This window comes from Megascapheus bottae, chromosome 27, assembly GCF_031878675.1.
Source record: "Megascapheus bottae isolate mThoBot1 chromosome 27, mThoBot2.hap1, whole genome shotgun sequence".
Lineage (NCBI taxonomy): Eukaryota > Metazoa > Chordata > Mammalia > Rodentia > Geomyidae > Megascapheus > Megascapheus bottae.
In genome coordinates, this window is record NC_143535.1 from 10,860,177 (window position 1) to 10,885,958 (window position 25,782).

General features: G+C 39.9%; 1 protein-coding gene across 1 annotated transcript in view; it reads right to left on the bottom strand.

Annotated features, from left to right (window-relative positions):
- Positions 1–2,246: 2,246 nt before the first annotated feature.
- The window catches only part of Ddx10 (DEAD-box helicase 10), a 171,975-nt gene continuing 148,439 nt past the window's right edge, over positions 2,247–25,782 (bottom strand). Inside the window, exons 18-19 of the mRNA XM_090319567.1 lie at positions 15,581–15,622; positions 2,247–2,266 (exon numbers count right to left, since the gene is read on the bottom strand). Coding sequence (XP_090175693.1) covers positions 15,607–15,622 — 16 coding nt within the window. The 3' untranslated portion in view covers positions 2,247–2,266; positions 15,581–15,606. The remainder of the gene's footprint in view (positions 2,267–15,580; positions 15,623–25,782) is intronic.

Consider the following 25,782-nt stretch of genomic DNA (forward strand, 5'->3'; position numbering starts at 1 on the left):
ATCAAAGCAAGAATCAACCAGGGGGATTACATCAAACCAAATAACTTCTGTAAACCCAAGTAAATGATCTGCAGGAAAATGTCTGCAAGCTCAAAAAAATAGAGAAATTCAAAGGTAATTGAAGAGTTGAGCAGAAAACCCAATTCCTAACCCCTGGCTTCCACTTCTGGAAGGAGTCTTAGATGACTTTTATATGATTTATTAGAGAAATCTACACAGTTACACCTGAAAGAAGCTCCTGTTTGTCATCATAGTACATGGAGAGAAGAAATGCAATAGCAGTAGCAGGAGATTTCTTCCCCATATTTCTGTGGGGCACCTCCGACCTCGGGTCTCCGCAGTGGCAAGCCTCCTGAGTGTTATGGCGCTCGCTTTCATTCCTGAGTAACGATGGTGACTGCATCAGGAAACATTTTTCTCATGCACATGTGGGTGCCATCCTAAGTTTTCATAGTGTAAACCTTACAGTCTCTTTCAATATGACCTTTCCGCTTCAGAAGGATTTTATTAATTTGCAACCCAGCGATGGCCTCAAGGCCCCTATCTGGCAATTAAGACCATCAACTGTGCAATTTCCTGACTGCCTTTTGGTGCTACTGAAACTTCAATATGGAAAAGGTAGTTCATTTTCCTTGAAGAAAACAGAGGCTGCTGCAGCTTCAATGTCAACAGATATTGAGTAATGATCCTAGCTCAGCAGAGAACTAAAACTCCAAGTGTGATTTTTTAAAGCAGTAACTGACAGTCACCAAATAGTGAATTACTTTGTACTATACTATGAAGAAAGAATCTCCTAGTGAATCTGAAAGGAAAGAGCAGGAAGCAGGGGATTATAAAGTACTGCATTAGGTAGATTCATTTTTAGAATGTGAATGGCAAAAATTTTACTATGATATATATACTCCAAACCCAGGCTTTTGCCACTGAATAACGTAATTATCACTCATTAATCTCTTCAAAGATTATGAAAATGTGCTGATAATCAGGCTCCCATATATTTGCAACCATGATTATAAGGATAGATTTGTCATTTCCAAATAAGCAGATAATCTTCCTGTTTAATGAGCCTCTCTTCTCACAGATCAAACTGCATTGTAGGAATCTCAAGCAAATGATTCTCCAAACAACATTTGTTACTTCTAAGCTTATTGAATGTGATTAAACTTAAAGAAAAATAAAGTATCTCTTCCCCCTCCCCCTTTTCCTCTCTTGCTTTGAATGTCTTACTGATGAATTTATCTCAAGCAGTTCTGATTATGCTAACTAGAGATCTCAGTTTTATTTTTCCTCCCTGTCTTCCCAGATATAATAAACAATGACTTTCAGTTTCCTGCAAAGGAAGCAACAGTACATCAGGCAACAGAAAGAAGCAAGGACTTCATACCCAACAGTAATGGGTATAAATTCTTATTCTATCACTTAGTGGAATGAAGTCATTTAATCTCTTTCAGCTGTAGGTTCCTCACCTATAAAGTACAGGTAGGGCAGATTAAATGATAAAAGAAACTCCTCAATATAGAAGCACCACCAATCTCAGCTCTACACATCACTATACTCCAAAACAACCAGAGAATGCACCTGTCCTCAGCCCCCTTGCCTCTCCTCCAGGGCAGCCATATTAGGGTTCTTGGCTTGACCAGGACCATACAAAACAAGGAAGGAGTTTTAGTCAGTGTCAGATCCATTTAAATTCTACAAGCACTTGTAGTCTTTACAATTCAGCTTTATATTTCAGGCTAGTTGCTTTGTATACCAATCTGATGTCAGTGGTGTTAAGATTGAACTTGTCTCACTCTATTTAATGCTTTATATAAAAGAAAAAATGACCTACCATCCTATCAGCAAATTGAACTCATAAATATTCTGGATACAAAGCTTTATTTAACTTGTGTTTGGTTGTTTTATTTTTAGAGGCTTGGTGTTTCTGCTTTATTTGAAGTCAAATAACAGTAAGTTAAATCTTTTCCTATAAAGATCTGGACTGGAAGCCAATTTAGGAATATAGGAAACTCTGCTCCCATTTCTTCTCCCCTGCTGTCCTAAAAATGATGACCTTATCGATGTGGGTGGAACAATCTCACCATTGATAAGGGGAAAGAAAGAAGGAGAATCCAAAGACCTTCTTTTCAAGGACATGACAGTGACCTTGCACACTTACCTTCACAGGTCACACTTGGTCAATGGCTACACAATGGTCAATGAAACTAGAGAATGGAGGATCATGTCAAGTCATAGATCTTTTTCCTCTGGTAACTTCATGGTAGCTCTGGAGTGAAACAAGGTCAAAGGAATAAAGAAAAAGATGCTGAACCTTCAAAGAGCCAGTCTTTGGCCTTAGGCTCTCTTCCTATTCATTCATTCTTTCTTTCATTCTACAAACTTTGATATATACACTATGTACCTGGTCTTGAAATAGACACTATAAACCTAATAGTGAACCATATGAGATTATGCCTCCACTTAGACCTCCTTCTAGTTGGAGAAATGTACAAGAAAACAATGAATGCAAGCTAAGGAGGGCTCTCTGAAGGCTGGAACATAGACAAGTAATGTCAAAACCAAACCATGCAGGGCTGGGAATGTAGCTTAGTGGTAGAGTGTCTAGCATGTACGAAGCCCTGGGTTCAGTTCCTCAGCACCACTTAAACAGCAAAAGCTGGAAGTGGTGCTATGGCTTAAGTGACAGAGTGCTAGCCTTGAGCAAAAGAAGCTCAGGGACAGTACCCTCACCCTGAGTTCAAGCACCAGGACTGGCAAAACACACACACACACACACACACACACACACACACACACACACACACACAGAGACTCACCTTCCCATCCTTCTCACATGGCAAGACAGAAAATACTATTCTACCTTTGCTTGTCTTTATGTAATCAAATGAAGCAAAATGTTGGGTTTGTAGCATATCATTATGGAAATTTTCAGTTTTGTTCTCCCACCAGTCTTGACAACCTCCATTAATCTCTGTAGCTCTTAGTCTTGTTTACCAACAAAAAGTAATTCATAGCTATGTAACAATTAGTGATAAAGTTAATTAGAATTCAGATTTCTTAACTCTTCTTTTTTTAAAACAATTGCTCACTGTTGAACATGAATGATCACTTTAAGTGAGAGATAAATGAGAGTAAATCCTCACTGGCAAGGAGCTAAGAAAACGCATACCTACAGAGGACGTGCATTCTTTTTAGATAACCAGTTTAAGGAAAAAGCACTTTTGGTTTGGAGGCTAGGAGACTGGTTGGTTCTGGTGGCTTGAGCCATTATGGGTGACTTCTGACTGGACTGAGCAAACCAGGGAGAGGAATAACAAGAGGAAAGACTCCTGACTCTATGTCATGATAACAGTGAACATGCACTTTCCATATATTTTCATATGCATCCTTTCAATGACTGAAATACGTTCTTGATTTTCCTCATTTTACAGACAAGGAAACGTAAGTCATCTTAGTAGAGAAAAACCCTCTGCAAACCAACATTGTCATTGTTTGAATCAGCCTCTCCTCTCCGGCCCTCCCCTCAAAAAAGATGGTAGGGTAGGAGAAAGGAATTATTCCAAGCAAACCTTCTACTAATTTTCTTCTCAAAATGCAAATGTAGAAGCTTTGGCAACCAAATACCTCAAGCCTAGAGTATGACAGAAACAACCCAACAAGAAAGGCCAAAAACCAATGCCTTATGAGAGCCATCAGGACAACAAAAGCACAGACCTGCCTTCCACTACTCAAGATTGGCTCAGAGGAAAATGGAAAATCATGGGGCCGTTGGGTGCCAATTATGTTTTGTTGAAAATTGGAAACTAACAATAGTATTCACTCACGAACCCAAAAGAACCATGAGTCAATCTTGACAAGCATAACAAGCCCTGGCTAAATACTTTTAAGAAACTTTCTAATTTAAAAAAATTCATTTAAACCAGAACTGGATATTGATCATTGTTCTGTGACTCATTCAAAGAGTGTTTGGAGCAAACTTTACTTATTTTTCTTAAATAAATTGAAAAACTGGATTCTAGGCCCCTTGGCGAGTGTCATGAATAGAAGCCAGATGGGGAAGGGAAACAGGCAATAGTTTCCTCAGTATTAATCCCCTCATGGGGGAGGAAAACAAAAGATTTAATAAAGCCACCAAACTAATGATCTGACTCATCTTTTGTGTAATAAAGATGACCCATGAAGCATTCCTCACTGGGGCTATTGGGAGATAGACCCAGGGAACAACAGGCTAATCATTCTAATCCTTGTTCAAATAGTACACATGTCCACGGAAGTTAGCCCTGTCTTAAAGAGATGCTGGGTTGTTCATAACGATACATGGAGCCACACAGAGTTCCCCTCACCTGGCATAAGCCTTAGAAGAAACAGAGGCTTCCAAACTCCCTCTTTCCTAAACCGTTTTCTCAGTCACTACTCATGCATTGAACAGTTCACTCAGGAAGCCTACTCTGAATTCAGAGTCCATCTCTTCTCCCCAGGAGTTTAAACACTTCTAAGATAGGAATATGAGAACAAAACAGTGAAAAATATGATGATTTCTATAGGCTAGACACATGGAGGCACAAGGAACAAAGAGAATGATGATAACACCAATGAAGTTGTAAGAATTCGGGACAGAGAGTATCAGAGATTTCTCCAGGTAACTGTGGGATAGTTTCATGGAAGTCTAATGTCTTCTACTATGTAAAAAGGAAACAAATCCACAAAGATCAAAGATTAGCAATGCAGAAGCAGAAACTAGTAGGTGATAAGCAATCAATCTTGCACTTGGATTTGGGGCAGAAACTAGTAGGTGATAAGCAATCAATCTTGCACTTGGATTTGGGGGTGGGGGATCAGTTTGAAGTTTCTGAGCTACGAATTCATTATTTAGTTGAAAGTCACTTTAGTGTGTTTTTAGTATAACAAGCACCTTTCTGGGGTGAGGAGAGGGGTAGAATAATAAAGAAAACTACGAGGTAATATCAAACAGTGCTTTGTTAAAAGGGAAACTTCTTGGTACAACTACTTAAAGATAATTTTTTAAAAAAACTAAGAAAATCATATGGGTTATCTGAGCATCCCCACTTTAAGTCTTGGTCCCTAGGTCCCCCGTGCTGGGAGACACAATGGACCTTTAACAGGTGGAGTTTGGTGGGAGGTCTTTAGATCATTGATGGTGTGCCCTCAAAGGACTGCAGAACACTACATGCACCCTCCCTTTCTCTGCTTCTTGGCTGGAGGCCAGAGCACCTGCCACCTAGTATCCAACTCCATCCAACTGTGCTTTTTCCAGTGTGTATCTCTCTTACTAGAGGGAGGCATGTCAAACCAAATTCACTAAACCTCCAGAATCATGAGAAAAAAATAAATATCTCTGCAGAAGAAGAAGAAGAAGAAGAAGAAGAAGAAGAAGAAGAAGAAGAAGAAGAAGAAGAAGAAGAAGAAGAAGAGGAGGAGGAGGAGGAGGAGGAAGGGGAGGAGGAAGAAAAGGCGTTAGAATATCATATACTGAACAGATTTGTAAAACCTATTAGCATTACAAATAACACTATAAAGTAAGTCTTTCTCTTTGAAAAGCATCAGGTTTCTCCAGCACCATTAAAATATGATGGGATTTCCCCCCCCCCCCAAACACCATTTATACTTAGTCTCCCTGGAATTATAGGTGATGGGTTTGACCTATATTGAACTTGAGATTTGTTGATCAAAGTAATTCCAAATCATAGCTCTGGGAAGTTTTTCAAGGAAGCCAAGTATAGAAGTTGTCTTTCGCTACATCAACACAGAAGAAAATGTGAATCAAGGACATCACTCTTGGTTTTCATAATTTACTCCTTGGTGTTATCTATGTCCATGTGACCAGGGATTTGGGTATTGAACATGTGCTCAAGAGCAACCCAAGCACATAAATAAACCATCTCCTGCTCTCATTCCAGGAGGAAGTTATTGATCTAGGCTGTGATCTTTCTCTACCTGACTTTCTGTGAATTTCTAAAATAGGCCACCTTGGGGTGGCGGGGTGGGGGGGACATAAGCACTGACCTAAGAGACAGAAAGAAAAACCTGTCCACCTCCCTTAGCCATCAAGGCTATCTTGCTCATCAAGAGTCAGATTCCAACTTATAGCTCTAGTGCCTTGATCAGCCAACCTCAGGCTATTTGACATCTGTGGATCAATGGAGGAACTGATGCTATGGGGCAGAGGCTCTTGCTGCAAACCCAGTTGCCCATTTCAGATAATAAACTGAAAAAAAACATCTTAATTCTAGTCCTACCTCCCATGGGTTATGTTATAACAAGGAAAGTCCCTATTGTTTCTCAAGATTACAATGAGGAGATGCCAATGCATGGCTACCCAGTACATATCTATAATCTTCCTCATGACAGAGGTCACAAATGCTGAATTCTCTATTTTCTGACTTGCTTTGTGGTCAAGGATCTGTAAAATGTATGGCAAAGAAAGCAGGAGGAAGCCTTAAAAAAACATGACATGAGAGGAAACTACTCTCTTATCACCCCAGAAACACCATTGGTTCCTCTTTCAGATCTTTTCCTATGGGTAATGCTTAAACATTGCCATATCTGTATATAGAAGAGAAGAAAAATCATAGGAACTCATAATATCTTTGGGAAATAGTACCAACAAGCCAGTGAACTAACCTAGCCCACAACTCCACCAGACTCCATGTTAAGCAAACATGTATGTCCTTATACATTGTAAGACATGAATAGTGGGTTTTCTGTTACTTGCAACTAAATAAGGTATATCAATTGACACATATGTCTGTGGAACATGAGGGTTAGACAAAAGTCTCTATGGCTCTTCCCAACTGTACAAATTGCTGAGTTAGTTATTAATATATTCTTAGCACTCTCAAAGTCTTTTCCCTTGGCTAGCTTATTCACTCATGAAGAGTAAGTACAGCCATTCTGCTACAAAAAGGTGTTTCTTCAAAATTGAAACAAACAAATAAAAATGGGGCCCCATATGTTATAAGAATGTGCAGCCTTTGTTTCACCAGTGGCAGTATGTACGTCTGGCAGAGTGGAGAGCATGTATTTGCATGAAGCATGTGTGTCTGCTCATGTGACAGACTATATAATACAATGTTGATAATATAAGAGACAAGTCAGTCCATGGCAGCAGAAAAGTGGGTGAAGGTGGATGTAACTTGAGGAACACGAAAAAGTTTCCAGTGCTTTTCCAACATCTGTCCCCAGGAATTTCCACTGGCTTTTAAGCATCTCTGTTGCCAGAACCTTCCTAATACATCCTGAAAGAAGTACCACATAAGCTTGAGAACTTTCAGGCCCTGAGGCAATGGAAGACAGAGCAGATGGAGTTTGGGAAATCACATAAAAAGACCATAAAAAAAGCATAAAAAGGTTTTGCAGCTATATGGCTATGTTTCAGTCCTTGTTATGCCACTTCACTCTGGTGTGTCTTGAAAAAATCATTAGAGTCCTCTATGAATTACTTACCATGTCCTGCCTTTCTATTCTTCATGGATAGTGTGGGAAATGGAGATCACACATGAAAAAGGCTTTAGAGAGTATGGAGTGCTGCATAAGTTTAAAGAGGCACAGTAGTTAATAATAAAGAATGGGGACAAGATTCCTGGGGGGTGCGGGGGGAAAGGGAACACTGAAGGCAAACCACCAGTGCTTACTAAGTCATTTTCAAGCAGGCCTTTCTTGGATTAATTTCTCTGTGTTTAACCAAAGAGTCTACCAAGGGGTTAAAAACCAATCCCTGGTCTTGGCCTAAATAATCCTTATTCAAACTCTTAATAAGAAACCTGAAAGTTCCTTAATAGCTACGGATGTTAGAAACACAGCTCCGGGGTTCTTTCTCCTCTTGCCTTCTTGGGCTTTTCCAAGGCATTCAAGCTCTTTTGAGAATTTTGTGTTCTCCCATATATCCTGAATCCTATAAGGGAACCTGAACCATACAACTTCCTATAAAAGGAAGAATGAAGACTGGCATACAAGTCTGTCAACAAAACATTTGTTTATAGTTTCAACTCAACTATAACCCAGCTTAGTCCATTTTTCTGCTGCTATGACAAAATCCATAAGCTTGAGTAATTCATAAAGAACAAAGCTTATTTGTCTCTAGAGGCTAGCAAGCACCAAACTGAGGGGCTGCATCCACTGAGGGGCTTCATGAGCATTATGCCATGGCAGAATGCACAAGGTCAAAAGAGCAAAAGTGAGAGAAACAGATGGCCAGACTGTCAAAGTGCATAACGTTGTTATACATTCAGCCAATTCCACAGAAGGTACAACATCAAGGGGGAACCCTAATAGAAACTATAGTCTTTGGGCTTTTATAATCATGTGTCAGTGTAAGTTGATTAACTATGGCACATAGACTACTTTGGTGGGAGACATTGATACAGAGCAGGCTGTATATATGGAGGGCTGAAAAATGAAATCTCTAGGTACTTTTTACTCAGTTTTGCTGTAAATCTGAAACTGTTCTTAAAAAAAAATGAAGCCTATCTATCTAACTAAGTCCTCATTCAACCTCCATCCCAATTACCATATGAGAAGGCATTAAAATAATTACACACTTTGACAAGTTACATTATAAAAAAATAGAAGTAAGAGGGCAGAGATAACATAGAATATGCTCATTATGAAATCTTCCCATTGTCTGGGTCCATCATTCATTGCCAAGGAAGTATGAGTGAACTGCCATAGTGCTTAGGCCTTGTAGATATATTTGATCTGAATCAGTATCTGAAGTCATATGACCTTCTGTCCCAAGTAAGAGTGAGTTTCTAGCCATTTGAAGCAGAAGCTCAAATCCTGGAACTTGGAATTCAATCTAGATTTTCATAGATATTTTTCTTAACCAAACTCTATTGATGGACATTGTCCAATAAAACACAGGCTGTTGACCACAGCCCAGAACATGGTGGCTAAGCCAGTAGCTCATTCTCAGCCAACAGCACTTCTCCTAGGTAAACCACCTTTATCTTACACAAAACATACACATTTCATAATACCTCTTACAGCCCAGCATGGTGGTACACACTGGTAATACCAGCATTCAGAGGTTAAAGTAAGAAGTCTGTGAGTTTAAGGCAAGTCTGGGCTACATAGGCAGTTCCAGGCTAGCCTAAGCTGTATAACAAGACTCCAGCTCAAAAAAAAAATTAAATAAATATGTAACACATGTATTATATAAAATACATGTTATAAATTATATTATAATTAAAATATGTGCTATAAATTATGCATAATATATGTTATATAACAGGTAAGTATAGATTATATGTTTATTTATTAAGTAAATCTATAATATATGACATGCAGAATAAATAAGCATACTTCATAATGTATAAGTATATGTTTATGTATTCATATATTAGAAACTAAGCAATATGAATGGAAAAACATACATTTCTAAAACTATGTAGCTGGTCGCCCTCAGATTATTCCACCACTTTCCTTAAAATTCTACAGCTAGACAAAGAGGGTTCTCAGATTGAAACCTTCAATTAGGCCACAGCATGAAGGTCATGTCGATTACAACATCAAGTCAATATTCAATAAATCACTGGCAGAAGAATGAGTTACAAATAACAACAGAATAAACCATTGTATCCAGGCACTGGTGCAACTCTAGCTGCAACTCTAGCTACTCAGGAGGCTGAGGATCATGCTTCAAAGGATCTAAGGATCATGCTTCAAAGCCAACCTGCCCAGGAGACTCTAATCACTAGTGAACCACCAGAAAACCAGAAGGAGAGCAGTGGCTCAAAGTGGTAAAGCCCTAACCCTTGAGGACAAAAGTTCAGAGACAGCACCCAGACCTTAAGTTCAAGCCATATGACCAACAACAACAAAAGTCAGAACATCTTCCAAAGTGCCTCACATCTGGTAGCCTATCATCATCTTTATCTAGTTCTCTTAAATATTAGATTATTTTTATAAAAATCCAGTGAAGATGGGCCGGGAGTTTGGCCTAGTGGTTGAGTGCTTGCCTAGCATGCATGAAGACCCGGGTTCGATTCCTCGGTACCACATACATAGAAAAAAGCCAGAAGTGGTGCTGAGGCTCAAGTGGTAGAACTCTAGCCTTGAGAAAGTCCAAGGACAGTGCTCAGGCCCTGAGCTCAAGGCCCGGACTGGCAAAAAAAAAAAAAAAAAAAATCCAGTAAAGAAGAAAATAATAACCCACCCTTGTTTTGGAGATATAATGATCTATTGCTCATCTCACCCAAGTCAACCACTTTAAAATGTTGTTTTTAATCTTTGTCTGCTCTAAAAGATAAAATGGTTATTGTTTGATTCACTTTAGTTTCTCCAAATCTCCCTAAGAACCAAAAATGCTCAGTGGTTACCCAGGCATAGTGTTAGAGGTTGAACTCATGGCAGAGGCCAAGACAGATGCAACTCCATCTCTCAAAATGCTTGAGTCACAGGTATTTTTTAATCACTTTAGGTTCTGGAATAACACATCGATAGGCAAGGACAAGATTAAGGTAAAGTAAATCATCAGCGGCCTTGGTTTCTCAGTGGAGCCTTGCATTTTACCTCAGTCCCAACCTCCCACACCTGGCAATAGCATTCTCTTTCTGGCCAGGTTCAGTTTTCTGCAGCAAATTCCAGAATCAGTTCATTTGTAAACTCTTGAGACTTTTTTTGTGATCTCACTACCCACTATTTTTTATATGGTTGGTGTGTGATCTGAAGGATTTGCTTAACCATAAATGTTTCAGCCTTAATACTCTTCAGTAAGAAAGAAATCGCCATGTATTATGCTTTTGGGGGTAAGAAATGAGTGAGTAAACAAGAGGTGTAGACACCCGCAGCAAATATAGAAGCCTAAATTTGTATGAGTTTAAAGGTGCTAGGAAAAAAATCTCCTGCCCTCCCCACTCTCCACAAAAAAATCTGCTGAGAGACAGAATAATGTAGAAGTAAAGAGGTTAGTAGTGAAAATCTGAGTTCAATTTCAAGTCCTGACATTGGCTGGATGGATTTTTTTTTTAATGAATAAGATACAATCTCTAGCATTAACAGACACACAACTAATAGAAATGGTGGGTGATTACAGTGCACTGAGACTAGCACAGGGATGGAGAGATCCAATCTTGGGGAACACAGAGAATGGAGGCCTGAGGAGAAGAAAGAAAATATTAATGGTCTGAATGTTTGTACCATTCCAAACCCATGCACTGAACCCTAACCTCCACGGTGATCTTGTTAGGAAGTTGAGCCCTGGTTGCTTAGATGATGATTGGGATCAGTGATTTTTATAAAAGAGACCACTGACTGGTAGCTAGCCCTTCTACTACATGAAGACACAGCAACAATCTGGTATCTATGAACCAGAGAAAGCAGATGTCCAATCTGTTGCTGTCTTGACTGTGAACTTCTCAGTCTCCAGAACAGCAAGAAATAGATTGCTGTTGTCAATGAGATATGTGGTTTATTATATTTTGTTTAACAATTTACACAAACTGAAGACAGGAATACTAAGAATGGATAGAGTATCTTAACTGAATTGAAAGGTAATATTTGAAATTAGTCATGGATAGAAGAAAGAGAAAGAGAGCGAGAGAGTGAAGGTGGGATAAAGGAGGGGCAGAGTGCAAATGAGGCAAGGTAGACTCTAGAATTGAACCAAGTTTATTCAGACTAAAAGGCAGAAAGAAGAGAACTCCATATGTAGGTAATGAGAACTTAATATGTGGATAAAGACACACAAGGAAATGAGAGACAGGAAATCATCTACATCAGGATAATGAGATCTCACATGAGATATTGAGGAAGCAACACAATTCTCAGCAGTGTCATCCTGGGTTCTCTTAGATATAAATCCATTACCTGTTTACCTGTTATTCAATCAAGTGACCCACCAGGCAGCTTCTGTCTTACGTGTGGTATTGATTGCTACTGAACTTCTGCCTACCACGTTTTCCTTGTGTGTTTGGCTTCTTCTCATCCTACAGTATGCTGATTGCTGTTTATTGTACTTAAAGTCACCAAGGGAAGAAATATGTTGATCAGTCTCCTCTCTCCACTCCCCCACCCCCACCCCACAATGTAGAACAGCCTAGCTGAGCAGAGTTTTAGTGCCAGGCTACGTCCAAACTGTAGGTGGTGTGCAGCTGTGTGTGTGTGTGTCAGATGCTCATTCCTGGTTGAGGTATCAGTACCCAGAGCAGCTAGGTCACACAGTTCAAAGCACACTAATGTACACATAAATGCTTTATTCTGATGCATCTTCTCCAGCACCCTCAAGCGAAAGCACTAAGGTAGAAATGCAGCAGCTCTTGGAATAGCAAGCTGCTTGGCCAGGTGGGAAAGTACAGTCAGAACAGAAAACATCTATGCATGAAAATGACTCAGCCCCTGGAGTGTTTTCTGTTCAAGTTTAAGATGTAACAGGAATTCATCTCAGTCTGCATATTCAGATAAAGGAGAAACCACATTAATACACATATTTTTAAAACAACTTAAATTCAATGCTGAGATCCTCTTCAACAAAAATTTCACCTTAGTTGACTGTGGAGCTTTTTCCTTGGGGTTGAAGACCCTAGGATTCGGGTCATTCATCCACCCAGGATATTACTGAAAGACCCAGTGTTTGCTCTGTGGAAACTGTGCAGAGTCTGGAGCTCTTTGTGTTCTGGTCAAACCTCCTCTAGGGCACAGAGTGGTCATTTACCTCTGAAGCAGGTAGGCTTCTCTGGGGGAGAAGACAGGAGTTGAAATGCACTTCTGTTGTCCTTTTGCTACAGGCAGGTCCTGATCTCTGGTCACTCAGGGACAATGAAACCAGAGAAGAAGCCTGGCTCCAAAGCACACACTAACTGCTCTCCTGCATAGAAGCAGGCTTGTAATGCGGGACCTGTGTGTCCCATTAGAGAATGTATGTATGAAACAGCCTAGCTATCCCAAGGTAATTCATCGGAAAGGAGTTAGGGATGAGAGGGAATGGTAGGACAAAGAGCATAGCTCTCCTGGGAAGGCTGTGAGCTGTGGCTGCTATGACAATCCCCATCACTGACAGAGATGAGGTGGGGGAATGTCTGGCTGGGGGGAGGGGAGGGAGGGAGAGGCAGGAGGAATCAGAAAGCAGGACTGTATCTTTCAGGATAGATTTAGCAGAAAAACAGATAGCAATATTTCAACTGGGACTTTAGAACAAATAGAAAATTAGATCCCTGACTGAAGCAGTAACAGAAGAAAAAAAAACATTTGAAATACATTTTTCCTTTGACAAAAAGGAAATTAGGCAGAGCCACGGAGAAAAGCCTTGCAAAAACAGGACACCAGTGAGTATCTCTCCCTGTTTATTAGGAAGAATGGCCCAAAACTCGGCATCAGATGACACTTCCACCTTCTCTTGCTGCACATCTCAGACCCTTAACATTCCATTCTAGAGAAAGGGGATTACAAGACCTTTCCATCCAGGATTGCTGAAAATTATGAAACAAGACTGCTATATACTTCATGATTCCAGACAAATGACATTCTAGGAAAAGAACTATGGCACCTACAAAGCTCAGTTTGCAACTGTGAAAGAGAGATGATGAGTTAGAATGCTGGAACAGCTTAGAACAATAAAAATAATACTGTAATGGCAGATACACATCATTTTACATTTGCTCAAATATATCATAGGAACTGTAACACCAAGAGTCTACTTGGTGTAGGCTTCTCACCCATTGTAACAAATGCACGCCTCTGATGGAGACTTTTGATAATGTAATATGCATGGGTTTGGATAGAAAAAAAAACAAATGTAAGAAATCTTCATGCCTCCAACTCAGTGTTGCTATGAATCTAAAACTGTTCTAAAAATCAACTCAAAAATAACATCTAAAGCCCGGCACGGAGGCTCATGCCTGTAATCATAGCTATTCAGGAGGCTGAAATCTGAGGATCACAGTTCAAAGCCAGCCCAGGTACTAAAAAGTCCCTGAGACTCTTATCCCAATTAACCACTAGAAAACTGGAAGTGGCACTGTGGCTCAAGGGACAACACCCACACCAAGGGGCAGGGCTGTAGCCTTGACCTAAAGAGCTCAGGGACAGCACCCAGGCCTAGAGTTCAAGGCCCATGATTGACCAAAAAAAAAAAAAAAAAAAAAAAAGTCTATTTAGGCCTGGAGTTTGGCCTAGTGATAGCGTGCTTGCCTAGCATGCACAAAGACCAGGGTTCAATTTCTCAGTACCACATACATAGAAAAAAGCCGGAAGTGGTGCTGAGGCTCAAGTGGTAGAGCTCTAGCCTTGAGGAAGTCCAAGGACAGTGCTCAGGCCCTGAGCTCAAGCCCAGGACTGGCAAAAAAATAAATAAATAAAAAATAAAATAAAATAAAAATAAGCAAACAGCGTGCTAGCAGATGAGGCTCTGTGTGCATACATTCACATCTGACAGACCCACAGCTCTCTATTCCCTGTTCTAAAATGGCTGAGCTCTTGGGCTACCAAACACCATTACATGCTTCCTCTTGCAGTCAGTCACAGCCTGTTGGCTAGTATAGGTGGATGAAGCAGGTGTCAGGTAGCCTAGGTCTTAGGAACTCAGGCTCATGCTCTGTCTACCAAGTTGTTTTGGTAGATCACTCAGTAACGGATTCCATCTACACTGAACCAAGTACCCAACAAACACCTCCCTCCTGATGTCTCCAAGAGCTGCAGGGTGTGCTGGGGCTTCTTTTGCCATACAGTCTCTCCTCCCAATCCCTATAACTATGATGGCTATAGTGACCTCACACCCCTCCTCCTGCTCCCTCTGCCTGGGCTCACAAATATATCCAGATGGCCCAGCCTCCACACCACTCGTCAATCTACAGGGAAGAAACAGAAAAATGAAGTATATATATATCCTTTTCTTTTTTTTCAGTTGTGGGGCTTGAAATCAGGGCTTGGGCACTGTCCCTGAGCTTTTTCACTCAAGACTAGCACTCTACCATTTTGAGCCACAGCACCACTTCCAGTTTTCTAGTGGTTAACTGCAGATAAAGAGTCTCACAGACTTTCCTGCGCAGGCTGGCTTTAAACCACAATCCTCAGAGCTCAGCCTCCTGAGTAGCTAGGATTATAGGCCTAAACTGCTGGTGCCTGGTTAGTACAGATAAATTCTGAAAGGAGTAAGTGAGAGATAATTAGGATAACAATGGCAAGACTATTCCATGCTAGAGTGTGCTCTCATCAATACCAAAAGATCAGAGGACTCAGAACTATATTGTACGGATTCCTTTCCCATTAAGATAGCAAGGTTATATCCTAAGCCAGTTCCTCATTCTCAGATTATGGCAGCATTCTCAGGAGTTCAAATCATCTTTCAATCCAACCTTCACACTTCAAGGGTAAACGTCATTTCACAACAAGCACTTCAATGGTAAATGACTCACCAAGTCCAAGATGCAAAAATAGCTCATCTGAACTTCGCAATGAAACAAGCTACTCGCAAAGCAGACAGTTCATGCCATTACTATTGGTACTACTTTAGTATTTATTCTGTTGCCTTTCCCTAATTGTTAGCTTCCCATTTGCATATGACTCATTTTATTTACTGAATTACAATTTTCATAAAGGAAATTTTGCAAATGCAGAAGTTTTGTACCTTTTTCTGTTGAGTCACACCATGGCTCAGTTCCATAGCAAGCTAGAAATAAGCAAAAAATAAAAGAGAGATAAATCAAAAAGCATAGCAAAAATATAACAGATATAAGTTATATATATATATATATATGATTTCTTAAATCCAAAATTCAGTACATGAAAAAGAAATATAGTCAATGAACATGAACAGGTATTTTGCAAAAACAAAAACTGTATGTGATTTTTCTAGTATCCAAATAAATGAAATTAAGCATTACATCAGACAGAAAATGAAAGTGCAAATGTGAAATAACCAACATCTAATATGTATTGAATGTTTGCATGAACCAGGATTCCTTTACCTAAATTCATTCTCTCAGTCCTCAAAAGACACCTATGAGGAAATCTATTTCTATTTCCCACACCAGAGAAGGAGGCGCAGAGAGGCTACATTCTATACCCAGATGACATAAAATTAAATTCTGTAGTGAAGACAGAATTTTAAGTTAGATTGTTGGCCTCCAGAGCCTTGCTCTTGACCATTTTTCTCCTTTATCTCATCTAGAAGAGTAAACATCTACTGAATGTTTTCCATGTGCCAAGGACAGTGCTGAGTATCATGTACAAATGGTCTTATTTGACCTTTGCAATAACAACCTAAGAGGGATTTGCATTTCTTTACTTAAGAAGCTAAGAAACTTGGCCAAATTAACAACTAACAAATGTTCAAAGTAGGTTTGTTTTCACAAAAGTCTATACAGAGGCTGGCAAGGACTTGGGGAAATGGGTTCTTTTATTTATTATTGGTATAGGCATTCTCATATAACCTGATAAACATCACTAGCTTATTTTAGTAGACTATACTATAGTTTTACCATGGACTAATCTAGTTTTTGAACATATTGTTTTCTTTAGAAATTACTGTGTACAAGGAATCTTTTATAAACATGGCTGGTCTTATTTATAATTGGGACTAGAGAAATACCTAAAGGTATATTCCTTTATGAAGCAGTATAATGAGACCATTAAAAATGATGCCATAAAATATCCATGTTTCTATGATGTTAATAATATTGACAGTGCAGCAGAGGCTTTGAGTGCCTGTTATCCAATTGCCTCACAGAAGTGCCAGTTCACATCACAAGGTAATAACACGGCACAAACACACTAAGGCTAGCATTCAGAAAAAGCATACAGCTGAATTATCTGTTCTGCTGCAGAGTCAGAACCAAGAAGGGAGAATGATCCCTTTAAGCCTCTGTGTAGCTTAAAGAGACTGCCTCAACAGAGAGAGATAGACAGACAGACCAAGAGACAGAGAGACAGAGAGTGAATGGCTGGAGAGTGACTAGAAATTGTCTCCATTTTATGAGCAGTTTTCCATGCTAGAATCCCATTCAAAAAATATTTTGAGAAAAAAAAGTATTTTGGTCTGTGAAATAAAATAGTAATGTTTATATAAGAATGCAAGCAGAATATAAGTTAGATCCCATCTCTACAGGCCTACCTGATAATCAAATGCAGACACATTAAGAGAATGTCTTGTGGGATCTTGTTTTAATTGGATTTTCTGTTTCTTCCATATATTCTAATGAGCTTGGAATGGGCGGAGTCTCCAATGTTTAGGATACAGCCTCTAGCAAGATGATCCAAGAACTTCCTTCTCCTTGAGTTGCCATTTTAGAGAGGAAGGAAGAATTTATTATGACTTTCAATCACCTAGGGAGTTGCCCAGCCAGTACTGGCCCAAGTCTGTGCCAGTCTCCACAAACCATGAGTTATGAAAGAAAGCTCATGAGGCTTGGGCAAAGCATCTCTTGATGAGCTTACTGCAGTTCACTTTGTCACACTTGGTGATGAATTAACAAGGATCTACAAATCCAGCCACAGCCAGAAGTCACTGGTCCAGGAAGGCAGAGGGCTCTAATGACTAGATGCCACCCAACAAAGATCCATGGCCTCAGGAATCCCTTACCCAAAGCCTAGACCAAATGCACACAGATGACTGGCTCCTTATACACAGCAGAGTATACAGATCATTGACCACCTTTGACTATTATCCTAGTTTGGGCTACCATGAAAACTATCTGAGATTGGAGGCTTAAACAAGAGAAATTTATTTTCCCACAGTGCTAGAGGCTATAGGTTCAAGGTCACGATGTAGGTCCAGGTCAAGATTTCTCTGAAGCCTGCTCTTAAACATGTAGGTAACTGACTCTAGTTCTATTGGCTTAGGAGCCACTTTCATGACTTCATTTCAAATTAATTACATCTTTAAAGATCCTATCTATGTTTTCGTTTGTTGTATGCTGGTACTGGAGTTTGACCTCAGTCTCATGCTCTTGCTCACTGCCACTGTTCTACCTACTATGTCATATCTCCAGTTCCTTATTTTATTTGTTTGTTTTGTTTTAATAGATTTTTACTGATCCTGGGATATGAACTCAAGGCCTTGCATTTGCTCAGCTTGCTTGCTAAGCTGCCACTCTGACTCTTGAACCATGCCTTCAGCCCATTTTTTTTTTGTTGGTTATTAATGGAGATAGAATCTCATAGGTTTTTCTTCCAGACCTGACTGACAGCAATTCTCCAGATCTTAGTCTGGAGGTTAGACAGCTAAGGTTAGAAACATGAGCTACTGGCACCTGGATCCTTTATTTTTAAAATTCATCCCTTTCTAATATCTTTACTTTCTAAAATCTGGACTTTCAGGTTGGCTGTCTTTCAGAATCATTTAAAAAATAGCTAATTTCTTTTTGTTCATATCTGGGTTTTGTTCTATTCCTGACCTTTTCTTTTACAGCTAAGATTGGACAATGCTGTTTGTTTCAATAAAAACTGCCTGCATCATATATAAAGGACCCTATCTACAAACACAAGTCATGTTATAAGCTTGGCACCAGTGGCTCATGCCTCTAATCCTAGTTGCTCAGGAGGCTGAGATCTGAGGATTGTGGTTCAAAGCCACAAAAAAATGTCTGTGGGGCTTTTATTTCCAGTTAAGCACCCAAAAAAGCCAGGAATGGGGGCCGGGAGTTTGGCCTAGTGGTTAAAGTGCTTGCCTAGCATGCATGAAGACCCGGGTTCGATTCCTCGGTACCACATACATAGAAAAAAGCCAGAAGTGGTGCTGAGGCTCAAGTGGTAGAGCTCTAGCCATGAGAAAGTCCAAGGACAGTGCTCAGACCCTGAGCTCTAGCCCAGGACTGGCAAAAAAAAAAAAAAAAGCCAGGAATGGAGCTATGGTAGAGCACTAGCCTTGAGCCAAAGAAGCTGAGGGACAGTCCCCAGGCCCTGAGTTCAAGCCCCAGGATTAGCATAAACAAAGGAGGAGGAGGAGGAGGTGGAGGAGAAGAAAGAGAAGGAGGAGGTTACACATAGTGGTGACCTAGGGTGATTATAATATCTAAGTCCTATGGCATAACATTTCTTTGAGAATTAAAGAAGTTTGGCCAGGTGCTAGTGGCTCATGCCTGTAATCCTACTCAGGAGGCTAAGATCTGAAGATCATGGTTCAAAGCCAGCCCAGGCACTCCAGTGAGACTTTTATTTCCAATTAACCACCAGAAAACTGGAAGTGGTACTGTGGCTCAAGTGGTAGAGCACTAGCCTTGAGCTGAAGAGCTCAGGGACAGAGCCCAGGCCCAGAGTTCAAGCCCCATGATCAACACACACACACACACACACACACACACACACACACACACACACACACACACACACACACACACACAGAGTGTTACTGATCCCCAAACCAATAAACATTTAACTTTACCTTTGAATCCATTGGACCATAACATGCCAGCCACAAATCTGGCTGGTGGGGGAGGGGGGGAGTGTGAAAACACTGATCCCCTTTCTAGAAGCTGGGGCTAGGTTGCTCTTTCAACTGAAGCTCCTGGGTATTGAGAACTTCGCTTTCATGGAATGAATTTGCATCCATTTGGAAGCCCTTTTGTAGAGGTTACATTTACAGGCAAATTCAAGGAATTTCTCCCTTTGTTTTTCTTCTCACTAAAGGCTAGGGAGAAAAGTTTATATTAATCCTCCAGCTCTTCAAGTAACTCTTCTTTTCCAAGCCTATTTAGCCTTTTCTATAGCTAATTAGCTTGCTTGTTAAAGAAGACCCTAGATCTGCTGCAAATACTTGACAAGAAGGAACATATAAAGGCAGGGAACATTTTTGCACTGGTGAACATACTGAGAGCTTGCTGTTTGAAGGTGCCAGCTCCATACTATGCTAGCCTCAATGGAGTCCTTCCCTTTCATCTCAGAAATGGGGTGCTCCACTGCTATTAAAGACTATTTCTTTCCTTTTTTATCTAGATTTTATTGTCAAGGTGATGTACAGAGGGATTACCGTTACATCAGTCAGATAATGACTACATTTCTATTTGCACAGTGTTGCCCCCTCCCTCATTTTCTCCCACTTTTTTCTCCTCCCAAGTTGTAAAGTTCATTTCCAACATAGTGTCCAGTGAGTATCACTGGTGAATGGGTTTACCCTTTATTCCACCTGTTCAGTGATTCCCCTTTCCTTCCCCAAATCAGATAAACTTATACACAAGACAGAGGGTACAGCAATCAAAAACAGTGTCATCAGGGAATAAACCAAAAGGAGAAAAAGAACGAAAGAAAAAAGAAATCACTGCTCAGAGGGAAATAGAAAAGATATATCAAATAAACAAGCAAATCCCTCAGGGAAAGTCAGAGAACTGTGAGACAAACAGCTGTCACAATGAATGATAACAAGACTCAACCAGTGCTGGGTGACGTACATCCTCGCTGCTTGGGAGGAAGTGAAGAAGTGATGGTTGTACCTAGCTATGGAGGAAGGCAATGTGGTAGACGAGTAGCAACATGAGTATAAAGACCTTCAGCATAACTGTTCACAATAGCCAAGTGATGGAATCAACCCAGATGAATGGATGCAACCCCACTACAGATGAATGGATACAAAAAATATGATATATATATATGTATATATATATACACACCACAATGGAATTCTACATAGCCACCAGACAAGATAAAAATAATGACATTACACAATAAAAATATTTAAAAAATTAAAAAATAAATAAAAAAATAATGGCATTCACTGGGAAGTGGATGAAACTAGAGCAAACCATGTTCAGTGAAATAAGCCAAGACCAAAGGAACAAAAGGCGCATGGTCTCCTTGATATGTGGATATTAGATCCAAACACACAAGAGCCATGACTCAGTACTCAGGTACTCAAGGTCATGGACATGAACTTGGAGATATAAATATAACTACATAGACATCTAAATCTATGATGGGATATATATTCTATAGACATATTAATCTAGTATATAGATCAATATGTATCTATGACATACAAACTCTCAACTTAATTTTAATTTTGTTCTTAAATTTATGTGCCAGTGATTGCATACAGAGATTCCATTCTTGAATATTTGTTTGTTAAACTTGACCTTTGAAATATGAAATCAGTGAATCAGTTACTAAAAAATCAGTTAGTAAAATTTGTTAATTAAAATAAAAGACCTTCATCATAAGGAGAGGGAACAGGCCATGAAAATGCTAGGAGTGACAAAGCAATCTATTACAGGGAGTGTTGAGAAAAGAGACTGAACCCCAAAAGCCCACCTCTATGAATGGAGCTTCTGTACTAGGGAAAGGCCTCTGCACATGACATAAGCACCAAGTTTATCTGTCTTCCCCTATGCATTCTGCTCCCACCTTTAGTCTGACTGTGTGCTTTCCTATCTGCCACTGAACTAGCCATTGAACGCCTCCTAGAACATAATTCGTCACTGCCGAAAGTTTTATTGGATAGTATTATCTTTAAGGATACTTAAGAGAGCTGGTGGCTATTGACAGGTTTGGAACAAAGCAATTCCATAACTGTTGTTTACTAAAGTTAGAAATCAGAAGCATGACAGTTATTTTTTGTGTATGTGTTTTGTTGTTTTTGTTTTGTTTTGTTTTGATTTTTGTTTTTGTTTTTTTGGTCATGGGTCTTGAACTCTGGGCCTAGCTACTGTCCCTGAGCTCTTCAGCTCAACTACTTGAGACACAGTGCCATTTCTAGTTTTCTGGTGGTTAACTAGAGATAAGAGTCTCACAGATTTTTGTGCCTGGGCTGGCTTTGAACCATGATCCTCAGATCTCAGCCTCCTGAGTAGTTAGGATTATACGCATGAGCCACCAGTACCCGGCTTGTGTGAATATTCTTTACTTCATCAACAAAACACCTACACAAACACCATGAGGAAGACAAAATTTATACCATGTGATAGTTAACAGCTTCTATCTTAAATATTTCTCCAGGGTTTCACTCAGCTGTTGGTAACCCTAGCCATCTCTGTATGACCAGCAACATGTTGGTGCTCTTTGTGTGGAAGTACAATCCTAAATCCACATCCCATTTCTCAAGATGTTACTGTCCTTAAATACAGGCATTTATTCCTTTAAATCTTTTATCATCACTACCAAACCCACTGCACTGTACATAGAATAAGTGCAAAAAACCTAGTATTAAGAATGCGCCACAAGCTGGGTACAGGTGGCTCACACCTGTAGTACTAGCTATGCAGGAGACTGAGATCTGAGGATCATGACTCAACACCAGCCTGAACAGGAAAGTCCATGAGACTCTTATCTCCAATTAACCACCAGAAAACTGGAAGTAGCGCTGTGGTTCAGAGTGGTAGCCTTGAGTGAAGAAACTTGGGATGGCACCTAGGTCCTAAGTTTGAAACCCACAAGAGAGAGAAAGAGAGAGAGAAAGAGAGAGAAAGAAAAAGGAAAGAGAGAAAGGAAAGAAAGAAACAAAGAAAGTAACAAAGAAAGACCCACAGATTTCCTTTTGAGCTGATTCCTCATCCCCACTCCCAGACTCAGACTTTACAGTTCACTTGTAGAAAGTTCCACATAAAGCCCCGAAATGTTCCTAGACCTTACGCACATGGCTTCCCGCCATACTGTGCTTTCTGGCTAGTTCTTACCCTGTTTACCACCTCAGCTGATCTCAGAGACCCCTTAGCAACCTTCAATATGCCCTACAATTAACAGTTTGGCTGCTTTGTCTTCTGCTTGGGGCACTCAGGGAGAGCTAGCTCTGTAGTGTATTCATAGTCCTTTGTTACAATCAGTTCAGGCAGTACTGAGCACAGGCTTGGCTCACAGAAATCATCCAAATGTATATAAAATGTGAGTGGATTTACAATGAGCCATACAAACAAAGAAGTACAATTGAACATTTGCAGAAATTATGTAGGCCCACTCTGGTTCCAACAAATAGGAATACAACTCATATTCTGACATTTCTTCTTGCCATTTAAAATTCAGACAAATGGGGTCAATAAATCCCAAGCCCAAGAAATCACTTTTCTCAGAGGTAAAGACAGGGCCCTGGCATCCACATAAGTAGAAGGAGCTAAACTTTTGATGTACTACCTGTCTCACTAGGTGATGAGTTTATGCTGTTTAATTTGCTGATCTGTTTTATTATATACTTTATGTTTTAAGAGCATAGAATGTGAAATAACCATTTCAGAGTTTTGTTAGTCTTTGGTGACATGTTAGCCATTTCTTTTACTTATTTTTTTTGTTTTTACTTTTGTGCTACATTTCACCAATATTTCAGCAACTATTGCCTTTTCTATTCATGTAGAGAACAAAAAGTGCTGGCTTAGTTAATGGCAACACACTCCACCTTCTCCTGGGTGTAAAAAGAAATTGCTCTGTGTTAGACCTTTTTCAGCATCTTTAAGAGATTGGTTACCAACTGGTCACAGTGACCCACAGCTAACCAGTGTAACACCTTTTGCTTAAAAGCACACCTCCTATTCAACTGTCATAAGGGGATGCTTTCCTTGGAAAAGAATAACGAAACACAGTGTCAGGGAGATGAGGGGCAAATTTGCTATTCTCAACTTAGTGCAATGTACTTGGTACCTTCTGTATGTTCAGTGCTTTGCTGGGCACTGAAGGAACTCTAGGATAACTAAGACAAAAACATGCCTGCGTGGAGGTTCTCCCTTCCTACGTGGACAAGCAAACAAACATAAGGGCAACATGTCAAAGAAACAGAGCAGCCCTGGTGAGGGAAAACTGAACTTTTAAGTTGTAGGTAGAATGGCAGATGATGAATTAGGAACAGTTCCCAAAGGTGAGAGGGAAAGACATTTCTCAGAAAGGACATGAATGCAAAGGCATAAGACATGAAGTAGATTGCTAAGTAGATGCACTGAATTTTTAGACTGTCCTCAAATCCCGTTATATATTTTCAAGTGTGGGAACAAGAAGAGGGTGTTATCTGCACAGGACACCAAGAATTTTGAGACGTTTACGAATGTACCCACTCACTTTTGTACTAAGAGACAGTGGCTTACAGCTGTAACCCTAGCTACTCAAGAGACTGAGATCTGGAAGATGGAGGTAGAAAAGACTTTTAGATTCCATCCCTAAATTAATCAGCAAAAAGCAAGACTGGAGCTATATAACTTAAATCATATAACACTAGCTGAAAAAAAAACCCTGAGTTCAAACTACAGTACTATAGATATAATATACAATATATTACAATGTTTGTGAGATCAAAAAAGAAAATATGTGTAACTAGAGATTTCTGGAGTGTGAATGTAACTGTATACCACCTTTATAACAACATAAAATAAAATTTAAAAACAAACAAAAACAACCTACAGTACTACAAAAAATGTGTGTGTGTGTGTGTGTGTATGTGTGTGTATGTGTGTGTATGTGTACCAACTTACCCTTTATTGTAGGCCCCTGGTGTTACTGGAATTTAGGATGTACATGTTATATTAAAGTTACTTACAGTTTGTTTTGTAAGAGTTCATATCTAATTATACTTAGATCAATCCTTAAAATTAGTTTACATTGACTTACATCAATCAAAAATTACTTTGTATGTCCTGAGCATTCTGAAAATTAAAGGGAAAAAAAAGCTAGTTCAAAACCATTGAGGAATAAAAGTAAGACAAAGGAAAAGTTGGGCAGTTTTGTGAAAAGATTTTTTTTCCAAAAAAATAGATACTGTACATTTCTGAATTAACTCATCAGTTCCACCCACTAAGTAGAAGGAGCTGCAAGACCATTCCTGTCATCTCCCCTGCCCCAGGCACCTCCATAGACCCAGCTTGCTTGCTTCCACATATCTTTCCCTTGAATTAAAGAGCTGCTCTTGCCAGACAGAGGCACATACTATTGCCTCAGCAACCCAGTCAGAATAAGGCTTTTTGAATTACTCACTAGGTTGTGGGTGGGTTCAGAATTGATCATCTGGGGTCTGAGTCTTTCCTTGGAAGATGGCCAAGTGCATTTACTTGCCTTCCCCTTGAAAATGGTTACTGCTGCTTTGCTGTCACTTGGTTTCTCCCATTGCCATTCTGGGTAGCAAGCCCTGCTGGCAGAGATGGCAATTAGGTGTGATTTAAGTGCTGCCTAGTTTGCACACTGCTACAAAATGGCAATGCAAAATCAAGGGAGTTTGGTCAAGAGGAGAATTTATTTTGGAAAAGAAGATGAGAAGGGGAACAGGTGGCCTCTGCTTCAGAAAGGATAATTAAGATTCTGGTTTTGCTGAGAACATTTTTAGCATTTGCAAGGGTTGCTGAAAAGTAGCATCACTTCTGAGAAGAAAATAGGAAAGGATTCAGAAGCTGAACCAGCCCAGAGCTCCAGAGCCATCCAGGACCAGGTCAACTAACCCAAAATATCCAGAAAGAAATCCTGCAAGGAGGGAATAGACAGCAAGTAAACAGGATGACCTGACTCAGACACAATCTGTCTGATTCATCATCATTCTGTAATGTCATTGACCTCCAGGAAACAGAGCAATATAAGAAGAGGGATGGAGAATATGAAGACTTTTCTTCCTCCTTGATATCTCACTTCTGACCAATTGGCAGTTTCATAGAGAATCTATTCCTGTACAAACAAAGGATTTGGGTAACTCCTCAGGCATCAATATCCAGGGAGAAAGTGGTAACCTTTTGAAGGCCTCAATGAAAGAAGAATAAGAATAAGAATAAGAATAAAAAGAAGAAGAAGAAGAAGAAGAAGAAGAAGAAGAAGAAGAAGAAGAAGAAGAAGAAGAAGAAGAAGAGGAGGAGGAGGAGGAGGAAGAGGAGGAGGAGGAGGGGGAGGAGGAGGAGGAGGAAGGAAGGAAGAAGGAGAAGAAAGGAGGAGGAGGAAGAGGAAGAAGGA